The 17,683-nt window shown below is 41.1% G+C and overlaps 1 protein-coding gene across 5 annotated transcripts in view; it reads right to left on the bottom strand.

The window, feature by feature from the left end:
- The window catches only part of DIP2C (disco interacting protein 2 homolog C), a 309,238-nt gene that overhangs the window by 118,226 nt on the left and 173,329 nt on the right, over positions 1-17,683 (bottom strand). For all 5 annotated transcript variants that reach the window (XM_041487089.1, XM_041487097.1, XM_041487079.1 and 2 more), the window contains one exon: positions 14,067-14,177. In XM_041487089.1, the coding sequence (XP_041343023.1) occupies positions 14,067-14,177 (111 nt within the window). The remainder of the gene's footprint in view (positions 1-14,066; positions 14,178-17,683) is intronic.

The following is a 17,683-nucleotide window of genomic DNA, read 5'->3' on the forward strand; positions in this document are numbered from 1 at the left end:
AAAGCCTATTGGTGGGATCTGAAGATGCTCTTAACCTGTGTGGACAGCCTTGTACAGAGGGGGACTTGATTAAGCTATGAACAGCCTTCGAGCCCTTCATGCCTCAAGACCAAGACCCAAACACTGAGAAATCAGAGAGGTGAGGGAAAGACAGACTGATATTTCAGAATTACACTTGAGAGCAACTCATGGGTTACAATATCTATCCTGTAACCACAGCTTAGACAGAAACAGTAAGGAGGTTTGTTCCCAACAAATATCAGCTTCAGATATGCACTTTGCAAACACATACTTTGCTTTTCCCTAGGTTTTAGCTTTGCTTTTCTGGTCTACAAACCAACTTTGCTTATGTAGCACAAGGAACGTTAACCAAAATGCAACTAATAATCTCTTATTGTACTTTGATGAAGCAAGGATTTAAATCCAAGTTGAAACATACAATCATCACCAGCATGGCTGGTAATCTGCTTCTCATGAATTTGAACAGGAGTGTGGTAGCTCTTCCCCTTTACCTCAGACAAAGATGGGCTATGGTGTCCATCCTATTTTATGTAATTCACTGCTTCCTCAAAGCTGTCCCTAACAGCTACTGAAAAAATACAAGGAGACTTGCAACAGGAATTTATACAACAGGAACTGGATGCTCCTTGTTCTCTAAAGAAAGGAAACCACATTTGCAATCCACACTGAGACGAAGTCAGAAGACATATCCAAATTCCTTTGGGACAGGAAGCTACTATCCCTCCAAATCCCATCATCACAAAGCAGTTGGTATTCTCCACACATCACACACAGCATCAGCAGGAACATCATATTAGAATTTCAAACAATCTCTGGTAGGGTGATGCCCCTGTCTTGCAGGTCTGATAAAAGTGTCTGAATTCCTTCTCAATCTACCCTGGCATGCTCAAACTGAATCCATCATACTATGATTGAGTATTGCTATAAAACACAGACTTCTCATTAATTTTTCCTGAAAAATTTGTTCAAATATGAAAACTTAGTCCAGAAACAACATACAAAAATGCCTGCATTTAAAAAAAATCATTAAAAGAACACTTCTTCTGTCTTTCCTTATAGTGTTGCTGTAATTTCTCACCTACTATAAACTTCTGGTAGAGTTTCAAACAGCAATATACCTTGATGTAATTGCACTCAAGCCTTCTGAGTGGAAGGCTTTTTCTAAGTGGAAAAATCATGCTTTTAGGTGAAATGTTCTTTGATGTGACATTCTAACTACACTGTTACAGCTGATAAAATGACTCCAGATCCTGACCCTTCAAAGCTCTCCTGGAGGTAAAAAAATAATTTTACTCTTCCCACCTGGCTTTTCCACAAGAATGTCTTACAGAAAATCCAGAGCACAGAGTAAAATATCATTACCTCTGTCTACAGTAGTGGGAAGTAAGGCACAGTTTTAGCTTGGCCAACCACACATTGAATCCAATTTGTGTGTTTGTACTCAAAGAATCAATAAATGGGAAAGAGCAAAGCACTAAGCTTGGGAAAGCTCACTTTTTTACTTGTTGCTTAACACCAATCAACCTGGTGTTCAGCATTCAACCTGACATATTTCTTATGGGCTGCAAACTGCAGACACAACAGCTCTGTCCCCAGTCTTTACCCTGTTACATTCAAGCATTTTTACTTGTTCATTCTCTTCCTTTACTTTCTACGACAGGACAGAAAGGACAAGCATACTTTTGGGAATAAAGTCAGTAAGTGAAATAGGAAGGAAGTGGAACTGTAAAAATAAGCAGGTGTTAGAAAGAAAGTTTCCTTTCAAAGAGCTAATGATCTGTTATTGTACAATATGAGATGAGGTCTCAAAACCAAGGGCAGAGAAATTAAAACTGGCACAGAGAATGAGGGTCTGCAAGTTCAGACTTCCAGAGTGATGACCTATGGCTTTGGCCAATGAGCTCCTTAACCAGAAGCTCTCCACTGTTGCAAATTCCTCATGCCAGCAGCAGGATGAATTGCCCAGCTTTCCTGGGAGGTGCTCTGCTGAGTGCAGTCACTCTTTTCATCTGGTTTATCTCATAACTTGGCACGAGGGTGTGCTCCTAGCTTAACTGGAAAGGCTTACAAAAAAAGCCAAGGCCACTAAAACAGACATTACTGCACAGACACAGCTGACTATGGACACCCTTCTCAAATGGGGTGACTGAGTGACAGAAGATAGGGACAGAGCAGCATTGACAGCTGATAGGTGGGCAGTGGTCAAAGGTCAAATAATAATGCCCAGAAATACAGAAATAAACACTGTTCATTTCAGACTGCTTGTACTTTTGACTCCTTCTTCACAGTGTTCTTTAACCATTTATTCCATATGCTGTCCTGAAATCTTTTTCGGGGGGAACACTACAAATTTTTATTTAGTCAGAAGTTGAGCTAGATGGTTTTAACTGGCTCTGGGGTAATATAAGTGTCTTTGGAAATTTTCATTAAACCTTTTTGGGGAACATACTTTCTCTCCTCCTTGCACAAATATATGCCTACTTAGAACAAGTGGAGACTTCCTTCTATGACAAGCTGCCCTCTCCTACTCATTTCCTTTGGGGAAGACAGTATGTATGATCCTTTTAGGCTCAGCTGTCTCCACAAGCAAATCAGTCTTCTTTTCCTGAAGCAAAAAACAATTGTTGTGTGATGAACAAGGCCAGCCATTTCCTGCTCCACATGTGGAGCCCTGCTGCAGCATTTCATGTTTCTCTGCAGCTGCTAGAAGAGCACTCTTCCAAAGAATGCATTTTCATTTGGCATGGAGCATAATCCTGACTCACCCTACCCCTTCCACCCCATGAACAGGGATGCCCATTCCTTACTTAGTCCAGAGAGAGTGTCCTTTAAAGCTCTGAATTGCAACTGAGATATTTGAAATATGCTGCAAATTCCTAGTCCTCCTAAAGACCTTTGCAGATTTTAGCAAAGAACTTGTTCCTTTTTCTTTAGATCTTCTATTTTAAAAGAACAAAAACCTATTCAACAAATTACAGTTGCGTTTTTCCTCAAGGTGGAGGGCTTATTAGGGTTTTCTTCCCTTACATAAGTTTAACTTGCCTCAGTAGCTTCCTTTATTCAATATTAGCTGCATTTGCTCCACAGGCATGCCAAACACTCAAAATACTGTAAGCAAAGCAGTACCTCCTCAGAGATCAGGGATCTGGGTATGAGCTCTGCACAGATCACAGAACAGGGTGCTCCTCCCACGGCCAGCACCAGCCACATTAAAAAATTCCACATTATAAAACTGTTCCTCACAGCCCTTGCATCAAATGCCTCAGCACACAAAAGAACAACATTATTTTCTTTTGTGCTTAAATCAGGTCTTGCCATTGTGTGTCAAGTAGTTCTCCTGCATCTCATTTACCACGCAGCCCTGTCTCTTTTTGAGACAAGAAATTAGACTGGCTGTAGACGGGATTCGTGCATTGCTAGAATCAAGATTTTAAAATCTGTTTCTGCCTCTGTTTCTCATAAAATATATTCCTTCTTCTAGCTTTGCTCATGTTTTCAGTTTTCCAGGAATTATAAAGCCTTCATATGCAATCACCAGCAATTTAAGAAACACAAACATGAAAAAACAAGCTGTTGCCTAATTTTTTCTGTACAGATGCAGAACTACCTAACAGAGTCCCTACCATTTTCTGCAGCCTGGCTTGCCTGTTGTGAGGTAGTGGTACAACTTCCATCTCTCCTTTCAGGGGACCTACTCCTGAAAGAATAAAGCTGTCTGGAGATAAACCTAGTTGTGATCTGAATTCATCCATCTCTTCTGTTTCTTCCTTTTGGCTCATGTAATTCCAATTCTCATTCCTCTCCCCTGAAATATTTCTTTTTTTTTTTTCCTTGTTTTGAGCTAGCCATTGGAAACAATCTTTATTTCTTTGCATTAGTAGCCAATTCCTGGTAACATGATGGATGACACAACTGGGAGTAAGACAGGCTTAAGGCCTGAGAAGGTTTAGACTCCTTGCTTGTTACAACTAACTCACTCAGAGAATGGCAGATTATCAAGATCAAGAAGGCTGATGCTCTGCTTTAATGAGCTGAGAATACCAAAGGATTTTTAATTAGAGGTTATTTAGGTACTTATAATACGTAGTTATGTCTCATTTATTTTGCAGTAGAGGATCAGCCCTGAAGTCAGACATTTAGCAAATAAGTAAAACCACAAATAAATCTCTGTCATAGGGAAGCAAGAATCTGGGATGGCATCAAGGAAAACAGCTGGAAGAACAGACAGAGGAGCCAATGGAAGCAAGGCCATTTTCTGCTGCATCAACACAGAGTGCCAACAGAATAATCAAAACAATTTCTAGTTATTACAGGGAAACAGCTGATATTATAGGAAAATAGCATTATCAAAGGTGAATTTTGGCCGAAAATTCTGGATAAGACAATGATAAGTATAGCAATTGTATGCTACATAATTATACAGAGAGAAGGTTGGAAATTGCTGTCTTACAGGAAACCAGTAGTTGAAAGCATGAAAGTTGCTTCTGAGTTTAATCAGACCTTTGTCAGAGCTACCATGGAGACAAAGGAAACACTGAGAATTCATTTCCTAATAAGCAGCCTGTAAATACTCTGAATAGAGATAACTTGGTAGCTACATTTATTGGAAATGCAATCAGGACGTGCTAAATAGGGTGAAACATGGTAAATGTGGTGTCATCAGAACAGATTACAGTTAGGTTTTGCCTTTTCATTGTCCTGGCTGACATCACTGGGTTATTTTCAGGCAGATACAGGGCAAGTGATTTCATAAAAATTCTGCTGTGTTCATCCAACACAGATCAGTCCCTTGGAAATCATCTCACCCCTGGGAATGTGAACGTGAGTCCATATAATAACAGACCTTTGCCGGGGGTGATGCCATAATGAAGCAGTCTCAGAATACTTTCACAATCTCTCTGGGTATTAAGATAGGAAAGCACATGGCCCAAACAGCACGACACCTAATTTCTCTCCATCTGGAAGCAGGTGTGCTATTAATTCTGAAATATGGCATTCATAACAGTCAACACATGACTGAATGCAAGAACAGCTGCTCTAAGATAACTCTCATTTATAGGAGGGCTATGGAGGTTACTAACAGAAATAAACTGTTGCTTACCTTTCAAAAAACAACTTATGTGTGCAAGTTTCAGCCTTTGGGATATTTAAACTATATATATTAGGCCTCTGGCTTTATCAGGAACTGGGGATACATGGAGATGCAAGGGAAACTTGTGCTGTCTTCTCATAAATTTGGGCCTGAGTTTTGTGGATCTGTACCACTTCTGGCAGTTAAAAGTCAGTGGTTTAGAAAAGATGTGCATTCCCATGAATGTGCCTCTGGAAAAGGCTTGGCTTTTCAGGGATGCTGCAGCCAACAAGCCCCACTGGTGCACTCCTTGCACTCCCTGAAGGGCTGTGCCATCCTTCAGCCACTGCTGAGCACCTGCTGAGCATCTCCCATCCCCACCTGCTGCACACACACACACAAAGCAGATGCTTGGTATGTTCTCAGGTGGTCAGAAAGCTAAACTCCAAGGAAGAGAAGCATGGCTGTCATCTCCCACTTTGGCTGGCACAGCAGTAATCCATAATTCTGGGTAGAAGGAAGAGAGGAGCTGAACACGTGGCTGGGAAAGCTGTATGGGCAGGATGTGAAACACAGAGCTCACATGCTGGAAACAGAGGACCCCAAAACAACAGACTCAACTCTCTGACTCCACAGCTGGTCTTGCATAGTTTTTGCTTTAATTTGGATTCTTCAGGTATTATAATAAAGTTAATTTTAAAATGTTTTTCTCAAAACTCTGAGTTTTAAAATTGTATTAACTCTTCTCATAAGTGAAATAAAACCCCAACATGCAGGTCTCCCACTAATAATTTCCATCCCTCCATTTATTTATTATCCCATTTGTAATACACTTTGGAAGCCAGCTTCTTCTACACAGTGATCTCATCTCAGGTCCCCTTCCTATGCAATCTGAACTAAACTAACTTTATATTTGTTTCTCTCTGGAGATCCTCAAAAAGTTTTTCTCAAGAGCTCTATACTTATCCTCACAAACTTTTTCTGCTGGGTCAAAAGCAAGGATGTGGTCATATAAATTACACATTTGCCAGCATTTTTCTTCTTTTTTTGTATTGACTGAGTTGTAGCTTGAAATTTGTAAGCAAGCTAAATCAGATAGGAGATTAATTAATTTCTGAATAAGTCTGTTTACAGCTACGTTAATAATTCCAAATTAACTTCTACAAGTAACCCTCACTCAAATTTAGGGTTAAAATATTATTTGTTTTATGATCTATCACATGAACATTTATATGCAGTCCCATAATAGATAGCACATTAAACACATTTACCTTTCTCCTTATTCTTTGGAGAAATGTGATATGATGAGGGTTCAGTAAAAATGATTCCTCAAATCTTCCCATTCCATTCTTTAGCATGCACAACTCTCATAATGTCATAGTACAATTATTTTTTGTCAGTTCTGGCAGGATTGCAAAACTACATCATGAACATCCTTTCAAAACCACAAAATATAAGTTACCTGTATATTTTCAAATCACCACAAGGTAAGCTGTAAAGGCACAAAATATGACCAACCTTTGTTAGGGTTCATGCCCACACCTACCTCATGGTAAATGAGAACAAACACAGGGTGAGGCAGGTACTGAAGCTCCTGGAGCAGAGCAGCTCAGCTAAGAAAGGTCTGGTGCCAGCATCTCTAGGACTTGGGTCTACAGGGAATATTCTTTCATTCCTAATTATCATATTTCAAATGAGACTCAAACCTGGCCTGGGATGATTTGTTCTGAAGTTTAACAATTTCATGCTCAGTATAAATGTTCCTGTCTTTTCCCCTTTGAACACCAGAGTAGGAAAGGTGGCTCAGGAGTCTGAGCTGTGAGAGGTGTAGTTAGGATGCATTTCTTTGGCAGCACCTCCAAGTATCTCCTATATTAAGATGTCTTTTAAAAGAAGTGCTGAGTGCACTTGGAAAATGGGCTGTTCCCTGCAGTGGTGGGATCTCTGGGGCAGGGGCTGGCAGCTCTCCAAGGATGGTGCACCAGACCAATTTTTTTCTTTCTCACCTCCACCACCTAAATTATGGGGGAAAAAAAATCACCAGAAGAGTGTCAGAAGGAAGACATTCTCCCAGCTGGGAGTGCAGGTACCACAGCCACCCTACAGCCCATACCCTTCCTCCATGCTACCAGCTGAGAGATGTTGATTCCACTAATGGCATTTCTCAAAACATTCCATTTCCCAGCTCCCAGCTCTGTGCTCTCCTGCTGCTGTGCCTTTTAAAACCTGTCCACTGAGTCCATGCAGTGCATGTGCTCTCATTTGCTGGTCTTACTTCTAGGACACCATGAGCCTCCAGACACAGAGGCAGCACAATGCCACTTATGCTGCTACTTCCCACATCATTCCTGGCACCTGGAAAACTCAGTTTTTAGAGCTCATTGGTTTCACTTCTCTTAAGGATTACACTGCTACAGGCAGTGCTCTGGTCATCTTCAAGGCCTATTACAAAGCTCATGAGAAACAAGAGACTTGATAACCTTGGTCCAACCCATTTGTCCCATCCTTATCTCATCAGAGGAGAATTCTGGTGCAGTAGAAATCGTAGAGACACTATCTCATGCCTAACACATCCATGTACCTTTGAATATATTACACCACATTCCCTAGCAATTAGTGTTGCTCTTTTTTTAAAGTTTTTTAATTTTATTGGTGCACATTTTTTGTGTTATCAATTCTGATTCTAGGTGGGTTTTTATTACTGACAAGTGTGGAAACAGTAAAAGCCTGGTCCTGGCACAAAAGAAGGTGCTCTGGTTTTGAGCATTAAGAAGGAGAACTCAAGCTTCTTGCTTTGGCCTCATCTAAAGGCCACAGGGTGTCCTTTTGGGAAACTGGAAGTTGGAAAGGACCTGATGTTTCATCTCCTTGTGTGTTGATCACCCAGCTGAGGAAGGATAACGCACTTGTTCTCCAGAAATCTGCTGAAGGTCTCTGAGGGAAAGCTGCTCTCTGAACCCCACAGACCATGACTGGCTGGGAAACAAAGAACTGGGGGAGATTTATGGTGACCAAGAGCACAATTTCTGATGCCAAGGACCTGCCCAGTTGCCCACGGGCTCTGTCACCTGGCAGAGCCCCAGCAGCTGCTGCTGTACTGCGCTGCAGCCTTTACGTGGCAGCAGAGCCCAGCTCAGCTCCGGCCACCACGACGGTCACCACAGGGCTACACTGCACAGGGGTTTTTAAGCATCAGAAAGACCATTCTTCCAAAAGCAAGACAGCTGATATGATGGCATTTTAAAAAGAGCAGAATGCAGCCACTGCTACCAGCAAGGAAACAAGGCCCCCAGTACGGAGGGACAACAGCCTGTGCAAATGCCAGTCTTCAACCGAGTCAGCTCATTCAGACAGCACGTGTGAAAGCTGGGCTCTTCAGGCTGCCCCCTTGCCTAATCCACCACATAATTCCCATCTCCTTATCTCAACACACCATTCCAAACCCATGGATCTGCAGCTTCCAAAAGTACCCGAGGAACCTAGTTCCTAAATGGCACCAAGGAAACAAAGCTGTGTGGCCAGCTGCAGCTACGTCTCCGTGCCCATTATTCGCTCAAGCTCCAGTCTGAGCCTGACTCTGCAGTCCCATCAGCAGACCAAGCCCAATGCTGACATCTATTCCACATGCAGAGTGCTGGGCAAGCCAGCATTCCTCTGCCTGGAAATCCACTGGGCCAGAAAAGCCTTTTGGCAGAAGTTCCTGATCCAGCCTACAGCAGCATTTGGCTTCAGTGTCATCTCGAGCCCCCAGATAATGTTATAGCACAAGCACCGGATGAAGAATGGCAGCTGCTAAGAGAAAAACATTGCCATGATCTACACTTGGCAAACCTTTCCAAATACTGTTTCCAAATGTGGAATACTAAGAGATTTTTTTTTTTTTTTTAATCAGTAGTAAACAAATCAAGGAATGCTTTTGGATTAATATCAGCTAAACTATTTGCCACATTTGTATAAAGTAAATAATATCACTTCACCCTGCACTAATTCAGTTACTACACTTTATAGCATTTTCTATTTCTTTAGACGTCTGAAAAATGATCAAAGCTGACATTTTGAAACATAGTGGTTTCAGGCTCCCTTCCTGTATAAAAGGAAGCAGCCAGGAAATTTTAAACCTTTTTGGTTTTAAAGAATTAGTATAAATTTCCAGTGCAGGCTGAATTCTAAAATCCAATTACCTTGAAACAAAAAATATCCCAGAAACATTTAGGGAAAAAAACCAGTGTCCACAAACTCAAATGTCAATTTCATTTGGAATATAAAATCATAGAATGCAGGTTTTCAAAATTATAGTGCTAAAAAATTTGGTTACAACATTAATGAAATAATAATAATAATAGTAATAAAGACTGAAATAAGAAAACAGATAGGGATTAAAAATGTCACAGTTTGACATTTTGCATAATATAAGAGAATAAGTTGAAGGTGATATTAGTTGCAGCAATGATTTTGAGTCTCCAAAGAGAGTTCATTAAACAATCTTTGCTGACATCTAAATCCACATAAAAATCAAAGGCATGGAAGGAGAACTGGATGACTTTCACAATCTTAGACTTCCAATTAGAAAAACCTTACCAAGAAGAGACAGAAAAAGGACTTTGATCAGAGTTGGAATGGGAAATTTATTTGCAGATGCTAATTGATATAAACTGTGCAAAAACACTAAGGAAGGGAAATGTTTTCCTAGATGTGAATTCCTTATTGGTTAAAGAGTGTGTATTCATTTTGTTTTGGGCTTTTTCCAAGTAGATGTGCCAAATATGATAACAAACACTCAATCTGGGTAACAGCTAGGATCTAACAATCACAATGTGATCAGAGCAGAGATGCTGAAGTATTAAGCACAGGAAAACAAGCCAAACAAAGACTTCTACCTGAAGCAAATGGTAAATCTGAAATCTGAATCTGAAAACATGATAACCAGAATGAAATCTGACTTGCAAGTTTGCAACCCACAGTAATAACTGAGTAATTAAGAGACCAAGAAAGAAACAGACTTCTGATCTCACAAGGGCAATACATAGAAGGGGAGGACATAGTTCAGAGTTGTTTGTTTGTTTTTCCCAGGGTGGAATATTGCACAGTATCTTAGCAAAGTTCCTCTGAAAGTAAATTTGAAGATGATCAGATAACTTTTAAAAATTGAAATGTATACTTATATTTACTTTTACTGTCTTTAGCTACATTTGGTTTTCTTTTGAGTGGATGAAGATGCAGGAGTTGTTCAAACCAGTTTGCAGGAGAGCTCGTGCCTTGCTGAGGAGTCATGCTATACAGCAACCAAGCTAGGAATTCAAAGCCTTGCCAGAAGTCCCCAAAACACTGTCAATCTTCTCAGTTTTAACACTGAGGACATTTTCAGAGCAGCAAGATCTGAATTTATAGTATAGTCCTGACCCTCCTAAAGTGAGACTCCTGCACTAATAACAGCCCTTTACGCTGAATTCCTTACTTTTCTTCTCAGAAATGAATTTTGTGCCCTTATTATATATACATATACATACATACATATATATATATAAACTTGCCCCATCCCTAAGACAGGACCTCATGTACCATGTCACTGAACAAATTCCTTCCTTTTAAGGCAGCAACTGAAACCAAGAGGCAGCAACATCAATTCAGAGCACTCCTGGGGTCTCAGAAGAGGCACACAATGAAGATATGCAGGATGTCTCCTTTTGCCCATCCCCAAACTGACTCAACATCTTCATGTACAAACGGCAAACACAGCTCAAGCAGACAACTTTCAACTCACAGTCAAATGCACATGTTTTTAACAGAACTGCTCTGGCGAGTCACAGCTTGGAGATTTGAGGACCGTGTGTTGAACACCCACAAATTAGACAAGTTCAGGAATAGTATTTTTTTACCTATTTAAAAACTGGGTAGAAATCAGACCATTTATAGTGTAATGTTGGAGAAGCTTCTAGGAGCTTATATATCAAGGAATTATTATGCAGATACCACAACCATTATTCAACAGAAAATTGGCAACGTCTACAGTATGAACCCAGGGTTTCTGAGGGGAGGAGGGAGTTTTAAAAATTTACCAGAATGGTCTGGACACACATGAACTTTCTCTGCCACATTTATCATTTAATTTTCCTTTAAATGGGACTGGCAAGCTCTTTGACTAATGGAATGAACCAGAGATATGTCACAAAAGGTTTAATAAGGAGTTCTCCACAATTTTCCAGTTGTGTCAGCACAATGAGTCTGACTGCATCCAGCAAGAGGCATCTCTCAAACACAATCCAGAGCCTCCACAGTCAAACTTACTCTCCTCAAGACCCTCCACAGACCCTGGCTTCTGACTCTCAGCTCACCAGGGTCTCTCTGCCACAAAGGTTGGTGGGTGCTGCTGTCTATGGCTCCCTAATTCTGCCTAATTACACCTTCAAAGGTAGGAGTAAAGAAGTTTCAGAGCTCACTTTTCCTTTATGGAGTCACAGAATTGTTAAGGTTGGAAAAGACAACATTATCCAGACCAACCATCAACCCAGCACCACTGTGTTCACTACTCAACCACATCCCCAAGTGCCACATCCACATGCCTTTTGAACACTTTGAGGGACGATCATTCCACCTCCTCCCTGGGCAGCCTGTTCCAATGGTTGACAACTCTTTTGGTGAAGAAATTTTTCCTATCTTAAACCTCCCCGGCACAACTTGAGGCCATTTTCTCTTGTCCTGTCTCTTGTTACTTGTGAGGAGAGGCTGAACCCCACCTGTCTCCAATTTCCTTTCAGAGAGTTGTAGAGAGTGATAAGGTCTCCCCAGAGCCTCCTTTCCTCCAGGGCAAACCCCTCCAGCTCCTTCAGCTGCTCCTCATAAGACTTGTGCTCCAGACCCTTTGCCAGTTTCACTGCCCTTCTCTGGACATGCTCCAACGCCTCAATGTCTTGTTGTGAGAAGCCATTATAAACCAGTTTTAAACCAATCACTTCCTTCACTTTGTGTTATATCTGGAGCAGTATCAAAAAGAAAGTTGAATCCCATTCACTTGGAAATGAGTTATTACCCTTCTGTTCAGCTCTGAAATTAATTTTATCTTCCTTTAATCAGTGCTTCTATTTAGGGCATAATGATGTTCCCAACTTGCTATACTGCAAATTAAATATTTTTCTTATAGTATTACCAAACTAGAATCAGTACAGTAAAATGCAGCTGTGTCACAGAACCACAGACTGGAGTAGGTCAGCAGGAACCTCTGGAGACCATCCAGTCCAACTCCCTGCTCTAGGCAGGGTCATCTACAGCACACTGGGCTTGGGGCCACATCCAGTGGGGTTTTTAATAGCTCCAAGAATGGAGACACCACAACTTCTCTTGGTAACCTGTGCCAGTGGAGAAAAAAAAGCCTTTTCTTAGGCTTAAATAATTTTTTTCATATTTGAATTAGTCTGACTGCATCCAGCAAGAGGCATCTCTCAAACACAATCCAGAGCCTCCACAGTCAAATTTATTCTCCTCAGGACCCTCCATTCCCTTCAGGCCCTGGCTTCTGACTCTCAGCTCACCAGGGTCTCTCTGCCACAAAGGCTGGTGAGTGCTGTCTATGGCTCCCTAATTCTGCAGCTGCAGGAGAGGCAGCACCAGATGAACCAGACTGTGGCCTCAGGTGGCTGTCTGGTAAGGATGCTCATACTGCAGCAGCCCCTGAAGCAGTTCAAACAGCTGAGCACACCTAGCCTTCACCCTGTTAAGGTGTAGCACATGCAGTACATGCAGTAAATGCAGTTTACACCTACAAAGGTAAGAGTAAAGGAGTTTCAGAGCTGCCCAGATCCCTCTGCATGGCATTACACGTGTGCTATGTCAACTGCTCCTTCCAATTTGGTATCATCTGCCAGCGTGTGAAGAGGGCACTGTCTCACCTGCACAGTCACTGATGAAGCTATTAAGGGGCATTGGAGCCAGCATTCCCTCCCTAGAGTACCCATCAGAGACTGGTGTCCAGCAGGACTTTGAGTCACTGATCACAACTCTCTGAACTCAATTTCAGTCAATTTTCAGACCACCTCGCTGTCCATTTATCTAATTCACATTTCACCATTTTGTCAAGGAGGATGTTATGACAAACACTGTCAAAAGCCTCACTAAAGTCAAGGCATTCAACCTCCACTGCTGTTCCTTCAGCCTCCAGGGAAGTCAACTCATTGTATCAGGTCATTAGGCTGATCAAGCATGAATTGACCAACCTACTAAGCGAACTTTGTAAATCCATGCTGTCTACTCCCTATCAGCACCTTGTCCTTCATATGATTAAAAAGAGCTTCCAGCATTATTTGCTCTACCACCTGCTCAAGAGATTGAGAAGAGTCTGACTGGCCTGTAGTTTCCCAGATCCTATTTCTTGCTGTTCCTGAAGACAGCAATGAACTTGCTTTCTCTCAGTCTGCAGAAACCTCTCCTGACTGACACAACTTCCTGAGGAGTTGAAAGTGGGCTCACATTGGTCAGTGATGCATCCCCATCATGACCCACAGACTTCTACTCGTTCAGTTTGTTCAAATATTCCCTGTCCTGATTCTCCTTCACAGAGGGTAGGCTGTCATTGCTCAAGACTTTCCCATGGATCTCACATGCCTTGGTTTCCAGAACTCAAGTATCATCCGTACAGACCAAGGCAAAGGATACATTAATTATGTTGGCCTTTTCCATGCCCTTTGTCACCTGCCCCATTCAGCAGTGGGACCGTGTTTTCCCTACTCTTCCTTTTTTACTCAAGTGCCTGTAGGATGCTTTTTTGCAGCCCTTCACACTCACTGCCAGATCCAATTCCAGATGAATCTTGGCTTTGCAACTCCACCCCTGCGCTCTTGGACAGCATCTCTCTATTCACACAATGAATGTTCCCCACTGTGAACTACACGAGTTCACAACAAACTTCTTTTTTAAAAAGCAAGGAACAGAACAAGACATTTCAAATTTTCATTCCAGTTCTGGGGTCTTCAGTCCCACTCACCCGATCTGTAGCGCTCATCCCGTGACCCTGAGGACCTGCGACGGTGATACCGGGAGGAAGAGGATGGAGTGACAGGAGTCCGACGTTCTTGTGGTAAGGCCTGGTCCACCCCTGCATTAATGAAAAAAAAAATGACACAGCTCATTCTGACTGAATTTTGGAAGATTTATAGTGAGGAGGAGTTCAGCATACACTAGGAGTAGAAAATGAGCATTCAGCGCCTAAAGCGCGTCGTGTCAATTGGTTGCACACTACTTGCCTCTGGTCAGCTTTTCTGATGTGGTTATTTTCCTGGTTCTCTCTAAAAAGCCTTTTTTCCAGGGTCATGGACAACATAGAAAGAGCAAACAGACAGTAAGCTTGGCATTTTTTATTTTACAAACAGATGACTTTTCATAAAGTAGTATTTAGGAATTATTTTAATGAGCTAATAAAGGCAGACACTATTGCAATAGATATTGAAACCTTCCTGCAAAATGGTTCATAGGAAAACTTAGTGTGTATCATCTAAAACATCATCTGGTTGGATGCTGTCAGCTGGTGACAACACAATACTAACCTGTGGAAAATAGTTCCTGTGGGAAGGGAACAATAGTAATACCTATAGTCATTTTTACCTACCAATGGTTAGAAAGTAAACTATAACTGCACAAAATCAGGCTGAAAATAGTAACCTGCTCCAGGAAAACAACAAAAATAGCCTTGTAAACCTGCAGCATTTGAATATGCTGAGCCTAAACATCCAGTGTTTTAATATTCATATCCTTTATTAATCCCTTTCCCATAGTGAATTTTCTTTTTTTTTTTAATATTTTCTTGAAAGCTTCTTAAACTTCTATTAAACTACAGTAGTAATATAACAGCAGCATGATATATCAACACTTCTGAAACTGATGTTCTTTGATGACTTCTAGAGAAGAGTGAAGGCAATGACTTAAGCAGGAAAGTTCAAACAATAGGAAAAGAAAGCAAACCTGCATCTGAAATAGTGGCATGATGTGGTTGCCTGCTCTCTTCCAGAGAAGAACCTGAGCAGACAAGCCCAGCTGACGCATTCAGCTTTGAGCTAACAAAGCACAGAGCCTCGGGTGTGAGATGCTCAGGGGTAAAGAACAGGAGCACCTGACAAAATTAAATTGATTCTTTCCCACAATTTTTTGCCCTTAAGAAGTAGTTACACGCTATGTGTAACTGTAAGAACACAAGTAAAACTAGCCCCTTTCACTTAGGGCTCAAATATAGGACTAATAATTGAAATTGGATTCAACAAAACAATGCTTGGAAATATGCTCATATTTTTCAATTAAAACATAATGCAAAAACTCTCCACTACTATTTCCAAATGGTTCAATGCCAGCTTCTTGGAGAGGGATAAGAGTTTATATTTGTGGAAACAAGAATTTTTATGTAGATTACAAACCAACCGAAAATTTTGTGTTTACTTCAATCAGTCTCAGTTGGGTTTCAATGGACTCTTTAAAAAAGCATCTTTTGAAAAAAGTTGGCATTGTATGCTTATTTCTTTGTGAAATAAACTGCACTCGAAATCCAGCTTTTCTCTTAAATCTTTGGATTATCAGCAATGTCAAGTCTGCTTTGATTTTGTGGAGGAATGGCTGGTTGGCTAAAAAACATGCTTGGAGTAAAACCTCATAGGCGCCTAAAAGACAGAATGAATCCATAAATTTTCCTCTACTCAGATAGTGATTAATAATTCACTCTCTTAAATCAAATAAAATGTCTTCATTTAACTCCTCTGTCTCCATACTATAGTACTGCATAATTTCACTTCTCTCATTTCCCTTAATATTCTTTCAGTCAGGTGAACCTGACTTCTAAATCACTGAAATAATCAAAAGAAGTACTTTCTACTCCCTTTTATATATCAAAATAAATACTTTCTCCTCCCTTTTATCTTCAGAGTTTTTCCTTCTTTATTTAATAACCCTGAAAATGAGCAATATACAGTTAATAATAAAATTAATTTTGACTAAAATTTTTCCAAAAAATTATGTTCCATTCTGTATGAGATGCTAAGCACCTTTAATCATCTCAGTCCTTATCATCAGGAATGAAATAATTTCTGGAAATCACATATATTCACAAAAATCCTAGAAAAACACACTCAAAAATTCTACGCCTAACACTGATGCTGTGTGACAGAGGTTTTGCTAAGAAAAAGCAGTGCCACATTTCCCATGCCAAGTAACTTGTGTAGGGCAATGGCACGTGGAGAAAAACAAACAAAGATAATAGAGAAGTTGGTACTGCAGTACAACATCACGATGAAACAGGAAAAGGGGATTAACTGCACCTTCCAAACAACAAAACCACATGCAATAGGCTTTAGAAACACCTAGGGGAAATTAAATTGTGAGCAAAAGCATCAGTTTCACAGGTACACAACGGCTGTAGGAGGGAGATCTTCCAGGCAGACCTGAAAGCCATTGGGCAAAATACATTCAAGCCTGAGGCTTCCTTCTCCTGGTTTAGTGACTGTGAGACTGTCCCTTTTCTGCAGCTGTGGGCAGCACACAAACATCTTTTTCCAGGTGTAAAATAAAGAGTGCACATAAGATAACATCAAACACTGACCCTGCCATGGCAGAAGACAGCAGGATACCCAACTGGCCAGGCAGTGCTGCTGCCCACAGCACTCCCCAACACTGCCAAGGGCTCTTCCCCCTCCCCTTCACTACTGAGATTGTGTTTTTACTACAGATACACTAAGTGTCTCATCTAATCTTAAAACTGAGACACTTTAGCAAGTGTTATTTCCTTTCTACTTTGTATACATGTGTTTGTTCTTTTAAGTAAGTCAGTTCTGACCCAATGGGCAACATGAAGTTTCTTCATATAGTCAGGAAGGAGGGAGCCCCAACTCATCATCCTGCACCAGTAGTTATTTAAGGCAATAGAAAACTAAATGAGAATATCAAAATGTCTTATGAGGACTGGGGGACCATTTGATGGCTTTATTCCACTTACCCATATATATAAAAACAGTGAATAAATCTCTACCCAGGAGTGGAGTAGGACACGTGAACTTGGCTCACTGACAACACCAATTAAGATGAGGAAGTTAATTGTGTGCTAAAATACAAGAAGAAGCTCGGCATCAGCCAGTTGTGGGGACACCTCTTTGTATTATGTTCCTCTAGGGTGAAAACCAGAAAGCACCGCCCCACTTTGGAGAGACAGCAAGGAACTGGATGACACTTCTCTACTGAAGGGCTAGAGCAGGAATTAGCTGGATTGCCTGGACTCACATCTTGGCTTCCTGTGCACCCACTGGCTCCCACGGCACCAGCGATGGTGTGAGACAAAGGACACAATAGCAAGAACCTACACACTGCCATTCCTGAGCCATGGGTGGGAGTAAAAGCCATGCACAATAATGACTACCATGAAATCAGTGAAGTGTTGCCTCAAATAACAAAGTGGTGTTAACAGCCAAATTGTTCACCTCCGTGAAGGCTCTAGCAGTACAGTGCAGTAACAAAAATATATTTTTTTTCATTTCTGAACATAACTAAACCCAAAAAATGGATAGCTTTCACAGCCAGCACAAGGGTCTGTGAGTTAAGTGCTAATGCTTGTTCAAGTGCAGCTTTGCC

Source organism: Pyrgilauda ruficollis, unplaced genomic scaffold, assembly GCF_017590135.1.
Source record: "Pyrgilauda ruficollis isolate IOZ18807 unplaced genomic scaffold, ASM1759013v1 scaffold12, whole genome shotgun sequence".
NCBI classification, from domain to species: domain Eukaryota; kingdom Metazoa; phylum Chordata; class Aves; order Passeriformes; family Passeridae; genus Pyrgilauda; species Pyrgilauda ruficollis.